The 9,516-nt window shown below is 40.7% G+C and overlaps 1 protein-coding gene across 1 annotated transcript in view; it reads right to left on the reverse strand.

Annotated features, from left to right (window-relative positions):
- FCHSD2 (FCH and double SH3 domains 2) overlaps nucleotides 1-9,516 on the reverse strand; it is a 195,824-nt gene that overhangs the window by 45,890 nt on the left and 140,418 nt on the right. The window contains exons 8-9 of the mRNA XM_009634579.2: nucleotides 9,471-9,516; nucleotides 4,935-5,030 (exon numbers count right to left, since the gene is read on the reverse strand). The exon at nucleotides 9,471-9,516 is cut by the window's right edge and continues 68 nt beyond it. Coding sequence (XP_009632874.1) covers nucleotides 4,935-5,030; nucleotides 9,471-9,516 — 142 coding nt within the window. The remainder of the gene's footprint in view (nucleotides 1-4,934; nucleotides 5,031-9,470) is intronic.

A 9,516-nucleotide genomic window follows, 5' to 3' on the forward strand; every position in this document is an offset into this window, starting at 1 on the left:
GTGCTGAGGGCCAGGGTTTGGGGGTGGGATGGCAGGGGTAGGGGAACGGTTGGGCTGGGGGAGCTTAAAGGGCTTTGCCAACCTAAACCATTCTCTGATTCTAAAATTCAATCATTACTTTTTTGGCGTGCATTTAGCTTCAAAAAATGTATAGTTCAAAACAATCACTTTACTCTATTCTGGTAGCACAGATTACTCTAAATACAGAAAAAGCAGTGCATTCCCTGGACTTGTTAGTTTGGGCTTACTTAAATGAGGGATTATTTTTTACTAGCGGTTTATACTTAATGAACTTTTTTTGTATTTAAATATTTATAGTGAATGTCAAATATTTATATTCAGTAACTACAAAAATAGAATACAACGTCATTTGGAAAACTAAGGAATTTAAAATATTTAAACATATTTCATTCTGAACAAGTTTTAAATATATTTTAAATATTTAAATATATTCAATAGTAAATGCAGAAATATGTAAATACCTCTGCAGGCAGGCGCAGAAACCTGCTGAAAGTAGCCTGACAAAGCAGAGCCCTCAGCTGAGTCCTCGTTCCCATTTGTAGGGTAATTTCAATCTGCTTTCAAACCCCTGAGCACTTGCAGAGCTGAGAAAACACGCAAGACTGATGTCCTTTTTGTAAGTACAGCTTATGTAACTTATATTACATAGCTTAATATAAGCTGCTCAGATACTCGGCGTTACAATAGTGAAGTGAAATTCATTCTTATTCTCACAATGTATCCATAAAACTTGTACATCCAAGTACCAAGGGGTGAAACTCCCAACACTTTTATGGAATCCCAGCATGGCAGGGGCTGGCAGGGCCCTCCAGAGCTCACCCAGTGCCACCCCCCTGCCCAAGCAGGCTCACCCAGAGCAGGGGGCACAGGACAGCGTCCAGGCAGGGGTTGAAGATCTCCAGAGAAGGAGACTCCACAGCCCCCCTGGGCAGCCTGGGCCAGGGCTCGGGCACCCTCACAGTCAACAAGTTCTTCCTCCTGTTCAACTGGAACCTCTTCTGCTTCAGTTTGTGCCCATGGCCCCTTGTCCTGGCGCTGGGCACCACTGGGAAGAGTCTGGCTCCGTCCTCGTGACCCCCCACCTTTGAGATATTTGTAGGTGTTGATGAGATCCCCTCTCAGCCTTCTCTTCTCCAGGCTGAACAAGCCCAGCTCCCTCAGCCTTTCCTCGTAGGGGAGATGCTCCAGTCCCCCCATCATCCTTGTTGCCCTCCTCTGGACTCTCTCCAGGAGTTCCTCATCTTTCTTGAACTGGGGAGCCTCTCCATTGATCTTACTGAGATGTTTTGCTGCAAAGCACAGTGAGAAAAATACCTTTTTTTCACGTTGATAAGCTGCCACACCAGTAAGATTTGGCTACACCTTTTACTTGCGTGCTCAAAGCAAACAGCGGCATCGATAACGTACAGGGGAAACTACAGGCACCGTCAACACGGAGATAAAAAACAGGAAAAAGACCTCAAAAGTTTGGTGTCAGCTTTTTGTTGCCATCACCCTCCCGTGCTATGCACATGTTTTTTGTCGTCTGGCTCATTTTCTCACACGATAACACGCGGTTGAAGGAAAAAGAATCTTTTCCAAACAGGAAACAGAGAAAAGCTGGCTAATTTCCTTTATTTTTCGCCCTGTTCGTACAGCTAGGGCTTATCTGTGAAGCGTGGGGACAGTATGTTTTCAACGCAATAGATTTCTGCAGACTTAATAAATACCACTTGCCTCGTGGGAGGCTGTTTGCTGATTAAACCGTTACTACATCGAATATAGCGGCGGCCTCCGTGTAAGGTCAGCACGTGCTGGCCGGTTTTTCCTGTGAGGTTGAAGGTATTTCAAAAGACCCTTTTATTTTTAACATCTTTTTGTTCGGAAAGGCCCAATCTGTTTTTGTGAATTCATTTACTGAAAGGATTAAAGCTGGTTGGGAATTTATCGATGATTCCTTGAAAGGAAAATGATTTGTTTTAAAAAATTTTTTAAAACTTCCTGCTTTTCAAAAAAGTTCCTTTTTTTTAAAAAAATGAATTTATGGCAATTGAAATTAACCAAGACGCTAAAACAATCGAAATAATTCCGTAACGAGAACAAATGTATGAAGTTAAGCTCAAACCAATTTTTTTAGCTAATGGAAACCAGCTGATTTATGTCAAATATTTTCTAGCGGGCTTCTCTCTGCGGACACTCAGGAGTCTACATTTCAGCCGGTGTTTGTGTGATGCCGGGGAAACAAAAATCCTGAAAACTGATGGAAAACCATTTCACACCTACCTGTCTTAGGAACAGTCTCATTTGGAGGCTCTGACTCCACGGTGAGAGCATTTTGAAAGAAGATTGAGCTGTGGGTTTTGTACCTGAGTGAAGGATTGCATGCCAATCCATTCTACGTCCTTTGGCAAGAGCTCTCCCCTCATAAAACAAGATTTTGAGATGGACCATGGAAAACCAAACTTTAGGAAAGCATTCAGAGCTTTACCTATAGCTGAGCTCCACATCCATATTATTTATAACATTCTTCTTCCCTACTGTATTCACTATTCCATTCCAGTAATCCTTAAATGCTCCAAACTTTGACCCCAGTCACAGTGCATCAGGTATTTAGTCTGAAGAGAGGCCATAATTTGGTTTTGGCAAAGGTTAATATTAAATATTTGATTAGCTGTATTAATCACTCTACTGATATTTCTTTTCAGTGTTAGATTTCGCTGTGAAAATTATCATGCGTAACCCACAAAAACTAAAACCCAACTGATAATCTCTGCAGATCATCTACAAAGTGGCAAAAGAACGCTTGATGACTGTTCTTCAAATAAATGTTGTTTGACTGATTCGAAAAGATACAAGTTCTGGCAAATTCAAAAGCCTGAGCAAAAGCCCTCTTGTACTTATTAATTAAAAACGGTGAATGTGTAACCTGCAATTGCCCAGGTAGGATCCTGTGAGCTGATCATAAAGAAGCCTGCATAATTCATTTATTTTTGTGAAAACTGGTTGCAGCATAAGCAGCTAGAAGCCCCCAAAAATGCAGTGCAATGAAGGAATGCAGTAATTCTACAGCCCAGGCGGGTTAGCCAAGTAAAGAAGTCGCTGCATCTGAGGTACCGAGAGAGCTTTAGATGCGAACGACCCATTCATTGCCTTCTGCAGAGCTCCTGAAGTGAAGGAGGACAAGCAGTGCACGCGCACGCTGTCAGCCCACCCAAGTGCCCTGTCAGAGAATCATGTCATTTTTCATGTTGAAGAGTTTAATAAGAGGGAATTACAGTTCTGTTTTACACGGGGATAGCCCTCTGGAAAAAGAACAAAATTAAATTAGTAATGGGACTGCATTTCATCAGTGCATACTAATAGCCTCCAGTTGTTATACAAGCTTCCCCATTCACATTAGAGAAGTAACCAATTATACACATCACTATCTTGAGCTGTGAAATTTTAATTCATGCCCCCGAAAGATTAGAATATCAATTGCGAATGTTGTGCAAGCGCAGAAGAGAAGTGTTGAAGCTGATCCCCACCAACAACGCAGTCAAATTGCTTTTTCCTTCTTTAACTTCAATCTCGTTGCGGAAAAAGCTTTGTTTTTTTCATTTTTATGTGTATATATATATATATATATAATGCATTCTGTTGCCACCTCTACACGACTGTAAATTCAGCATCCCGAGCCGCATGCACACCGACAACGACAGAAAGGCTGATCAGAAATAGTGCCATATACCTCTGCTATAGTCATTCGCATAGCACTGACAGGTGAGGGCTCAATATCCACCAGCTGGACTGCATTAAAACTCTGGACGCAGAGATTGCACGAGGATGAAAACACACAGCAGCAAAGGTTAGAAAGGCAGGGCAAAGACAGTTAGATTCGGCTCACTGTATGAAGAACAACCAAAAACTTCACGTAAATAAACTGACTCTATAGAAAGGAGCAGGAAGGAAAAGGAAAATCACAGTTCGTCAAAATGGGAAGACAAAGAAAACGGCGTTACAGATGTTAGCAACTGCGGAGAAATCACTCTTACGTATCGATTAACAGGGTTCATGAATTTAATCATCAAGACCTTTCCGTCCAAGTCAGTTTCCTACTGAATTCAAGTAATAAAAAGCTGCACAACGTTAATTTTTTCCAGGATCTAGACTTATTTGAAACTTTAATCTCTTAAAATAACATCAGTAATGTGGGTGGGACATCAACAATCCACTGTTTCTAAAGTGCTGTTTGGAAATGTATTTACATACAATGATTTGCTCAGGTTTAATGTCATTAATGATGGCTTTGGAAGCAACATATGCACCAAAATAATATTTTCCGAGATTATTTTGGAATGCAATGTTTTAACGGTATTCTTTCTAAATCAATAACTTTTACGAAGAAAAGAAAATATATAAATAAAATAAATAAATCAATCAGATAATTACGAGAAATCAAATAAAATGTGCATGAAATAAAATTTGTATAAATATTCATTGAGTAATTTAGAGGTAGATGGACGCTTGATTTGGCTTAGCATCACACATCTTGTAGCCCAGTATGAGTGAATATTATTAGAATCTCACACATGTTGTAGCCCAGTAATGGTGAATATAATTGGAATCTCAGCAGCATGATAAAGAGCTGACAAAATTTAGTAAGAATTATGCCGAAAGCAGAGGAACGCGGGACTGCTGGTCAGAATCTGGAAGCAAAAAAGATTCTGCTCTTGTGTGGAGGACGTTGGGCCTGTTTGATGCTTTTGTTACCATTACCCACCCGCCGCAAGCAGAGCTGGTGGAATCAGGCCACTTTCCCTTTCTTTTCCAAAAATACAGCAGGAGATTAAACCGGAGAGGGATACCAGTGAGCGCTGTTCTCTTACCCATTTATAACATTCTTAAAAATAGAGCAAGAACAAATAAATCGAGGAATTTGGGAGGGTTCTTACCGTGTCGCTGTCACTTGGTTGGAACTGGAAAGGCTGCGGTTTGTGAAACACGGAGTTCTCCTGTAAAAACAGCTGTAGATTGTAATCCCGCACCACCTGAGGAAATAACAAAGGCCCTTGAGATCCGTTATTCTGGAAACTTAGAAACAGTAAAATTAGTAGGCTATTTCCACCAGAGACACAACCTCAAATGCAACAAAAGGAAATAGAGGCCCCGAAGCTGGGCAGCCCTACCCACTGCTATTCGGAAGCGGCTGGCAGGGCATACGCTGGACAACAAAGAGCTAAACAATATCTGCCATTAACCTACGAAAAAATCCCACAAAGGCAAAACAGGGGGGAAAAAAAAGCCAACTATCAAGTATACAGTATGCGGTGTTGCTACCATAAATATTTTTCTCTCCTCTGGTGGATAAGTTCTTGTGCATGGTTCTTTCTTAAGCTGCAATGTCTTGTTTTTACACAAATTCTAAGTTGCAGGAGCTGAAAAAGACTATTTGGAATAATGCATACAGAATCAGCTGCAAAATCCCTCTCTTTATATCAAATTACTTCCAGAGAAAACTCTCATAGCTTGCGTTTTGCTAAACCCAAACTAATTCAGCTGCTAATTTTGTTTAATGATACATTTCAGATAGCACGACACGTATCCCTAAGCAAATCTCTTATGTCACAATTTACACATATTTATAAAGAAAAACTCAGTGATTGCAATATGAAAAAATAGCATCACTGGTTGAAGAACTCTAGAGATTATTCACTGCTTCAGCTGATGGAAATGCATAAATAGCAGCGTGAAATTATAAAAATCTATTACCAAGCTGAGGGTTTAAATGTAGAGAAGTGTGTAATAAAGATGGTATTTATCCAGAAACAGCGGCAGCATTGTACAGGACCAAGAATTCTGATTACACTGTACGTACAGTGGTAAATACAACATGTGCTCTAACGCATCCAAATGTTGATGCTTGCATTACAGAAACACGGAACTGTAAAAAAATTAATCTTCAGTTAGAGAAAAGTAAATAGTCCTCCAGGGCCAATAATGCGCTCATTTAAAACAGTAAAGTACATAATTACTGCACCAGTTTGAGCAGCTGAACGTAAACACATTCAAATGCGTAGAAAACATACAGAGAAGGCATACAGGGAGTCTGTATTAGGAATTCCCATAAACAGAAATTTGGGAAATACTAAAGGAGGAATCGTGCGCAGCTTCAGACGATGCTCAGCCCTGCCCGTGGCACGGCAGTCATTTGTGTTAACCAGCTCCAGCCTTGACATCGTCCTGAAGACACACGTCAACACTGACCATAGCACACAACTCCGTGCCACGTCAAATGTATGAAACTATTTTAACCCAACTTCAATTGGAAAAAACCCCAAAGCGCAGTTACGGAGGACATGAAAACCTATACAGCTATTTTAATGCAATAAGCTTTCACTGTAGACCTCAAACTCAAAACCAACTCGGTTCTACAAAGAAGAAAAACCCTCTTTACAACGGCACTCGTAAGAAATTTTCCCTCAAAGCAACAATACTTCGTTATAAATGAGAACAACTCTCCTCATAACGTGAGACTTGGGATAGCGTGCAAAAATCCAGCAAATTAATATCCCGGAGCCTTTTGCGCAATGTATTTGACAATTGTTAAGAAGAAAATAAAAAGGCTCCTAAGCAACACAGTAGTCTCGGGACTAAGCAGCGACTTTTCCAAATAGATTTCCTGTTATTCAGAAACGAAGCCAATGTTCTCACGCGGATTCTTTATGAAGTCAATGTCAACTGACATGTTAAAATAGACTCGAAATCAAAGGTTAAATATATACCATATGCAGAAAGAAGGCATAGGCAGAGGCGTGCATAAATGAAATTATTTGCCCTAGGTTGGTGAAGCTTCTGACCAGAAACAGCACAGAAATGTTATTCAAAACAGCAAATGGAATTTCAGAAAATGTTCCAAAGAAAATGAGGTTTTTTTCCAAAAGAGAAGTGCAAGAAGTACAAGTCTTGAATAAGACTGTTCAAGTGCAAAGGAACTTAAGTTGTATTTTCATCTGCTCAGTGTCAGAGGGCAATATTGCCTGGACGTGCCAGAGGAACGACATGGGTAACCCCAATCTAGCCGTAATGAATCATAGAATCATAGAATCACTTTGGTTGGAAAAGACCTTGAAGATCATCAAGTCCAACCTTTAACCTCACCCTGCCATCCCACCCCCAAACCCAGTCCCTCAGCACCTCATCTCTCCTTCTTTTAAATCCCTCCAGGGATGGGGACTCGACCACCTCCCTGGGCAGCCCATTCCAGAGCCTGACAACCCTTTCGGTGAAGAAGTTTTTCCTAATGTCCCCGTATGACTTGTGCTCCAGACCCCTCCCCAGCTTGGTTGCTCTCCTCTGGACATGTTCCAGCAACGCAACATCTTTCTTGGAGTGAAACCGCAGCAAACGATGCTATGCTAAAACTGTGAGCAACCTGTGTTTTATACAGAAAGTTTTCAGATGTTTCCCTCGATCTGCATTAGCATGAGGTGACCGACAACCTCCGAGCAGCCAACTACAGCACGGCCCTGCCCATCCAAAGCAGCCACCTCTGGTTCTCCAACATTCAAGAGGTAAGGGGGCACTTCTAGGAAACAACTCATCGTGTTCTAAAGCAAATATAATTTAATTCCATCCTGTAAACAGAAATATAGTTCAAAAAAAACCCAACCCCAAACTGAAGCATTTCTACCAGCGATCTAAAGTGTCTATTCTAATCGTAGCTTGGCAAGCTTCTGATCTCGTACTTAAAACTAACAGCGAACAGGTGAAGTATTAAAAAAACCCACAATAAGTATTTAAATATTTGCTCTGACAGCAAGCTGGGGTTTATCCCAAATTACTAAATTGCTAACAAATTTGTTACATGTTTAACGCTCAAGCTACTTTTGAGACACACACATAGCTTTTGATATTGAGTTTCTACTTGGGATTCACCTCTCCTTTCTGAGCGGATTCCTGCAACGTGGACCTACAAGAGATGTTTAAAGTCCAAAAGGAAGGATGAGCAAAGCCTACGTCCATGGAATAAGCCACTGATTAATGTGTTTAGTATTTCAGAGCAAGACGCACGTTTTCAGTAGTAAAGGAATTCAAACTTTTCTTCTCTGCATTCTTGAACTGGAAGAAAACTGGTGCCGATGAGTTATAAACCAGTTGTAAAAACCCTGTTCAGACCTGACAGCTGTATTTACATTTTTCTCCGTTCTCCAGGCATTGTACTAACCTAGCAAAGCAGAAACAGAACTATTTTCCTCAAACATACAGCATGACGTTACCGTATAAAATAAGCCAGACCTGCAGGCTTCTGGCCACACAGAGGCTTGCTAACACAAGCTATCAGGAGCTCAGCGCACGCAAATATCCGAGGGAGGTATTCCCATGCAAACGAGCTGTTCAGTTCGATGAAAGTCCCAGACAGGCAACGCTCCAAATATCCTGATCACAAAGCACCGTATGCAATATTGAGGAATTGGTTATGAATAGGTAGGCATTATATATATGCATATTTAATTAAAAGATTCCAAACCAGCATTTTTGGGGAAGATATTTTTAAGCCGACCTGAACGATACACGCCGAGGCAATTCATTGAAAGTCCTTTTCCAACAGAAGATGTTGGGGAGACTTTTTCCTGTTGCCCAAATGGTATTTTCATTATTTTTACATTTGCTGCCAAGTAAATTCAAAGTCAAGCGAGCACGAAGCCAATTTTTAATCCACTCACTTTGTATCTATTAAGGTGCCCGTTAGCATGCTTAGAGGTGAATAAGGAGCGTGCTAAATATGTTGTTCCTGTGTAAGTCCCTGCATAAACAAGCTCTGTTTCTGCACAGGCGGTTAAGGCATACCTATAAAGGAATATTATGACTGTACCAAAGCAGCTCGTCTGAGCTGAATAGCAATTATTATTATTTTTTTTTTTAGCCCAGCAGATGAATTATTTAAATATCAAAATTATCCTGGAAGTGATCACGTATTCCTCATTCTGGCTGCTCGACAAAGCAAACAAACCACGTCTGACAAGACTCTAATCCCTTTTCTGTATTTGCCATTCTTAATTCAAAAGAGAAAATGCCGTAATATTTGGGGTTTTTTAAGTTGTCAGCCAATTATTAAGAAACGATCCAAACAGTTTCACAGGGCTTTACGGTGATGGATGACTAATGCAGTTCCAGATTACCCTGTGCAGAACTCGGCTGCAATTTCTCTTTCCAAACATGCGGGGTGAGTATAACTGAGCATCTCTCGATCGCTGTTCTCTAAGGATCTTGTAGTGTGTAAATGCACTCAGGGGAACGCTATCTGGGTGGCAACAGGAAAAAGTCTCCCCAAGAAGACTGTCTAGTTTCTTTTAACTTAATACCACTCAGGAGTAACCAAAAATAATAACCATTCCGTTTTGTCATCGTTTTGGAAGCAGATCTTAAGCCTGGGAATTTGTATATGCTGTAAGTATTCAGTTACAAAGGATCATTCAGTAAAAACTTACCCTGCTGGAAGTCTCCAGTAAAAACTGGAATGTGTTTTGTACAGTT

This window comes from Egretta garzetta, unplaced genomic scaffold (genome assembly GCF_000687185.1).
Source record: "Egretta garzetta isolate BGI_Z169 unplaced genomic scaffold, ASM68718v1 scaffold232, whole genome shotgun sequence".
Lineage (NCBI taxonomy): Eukaryota > Metazoa > Chordata > Aves > Pelecaniformes > Ardeidae > Egretta > Egretta garzetta.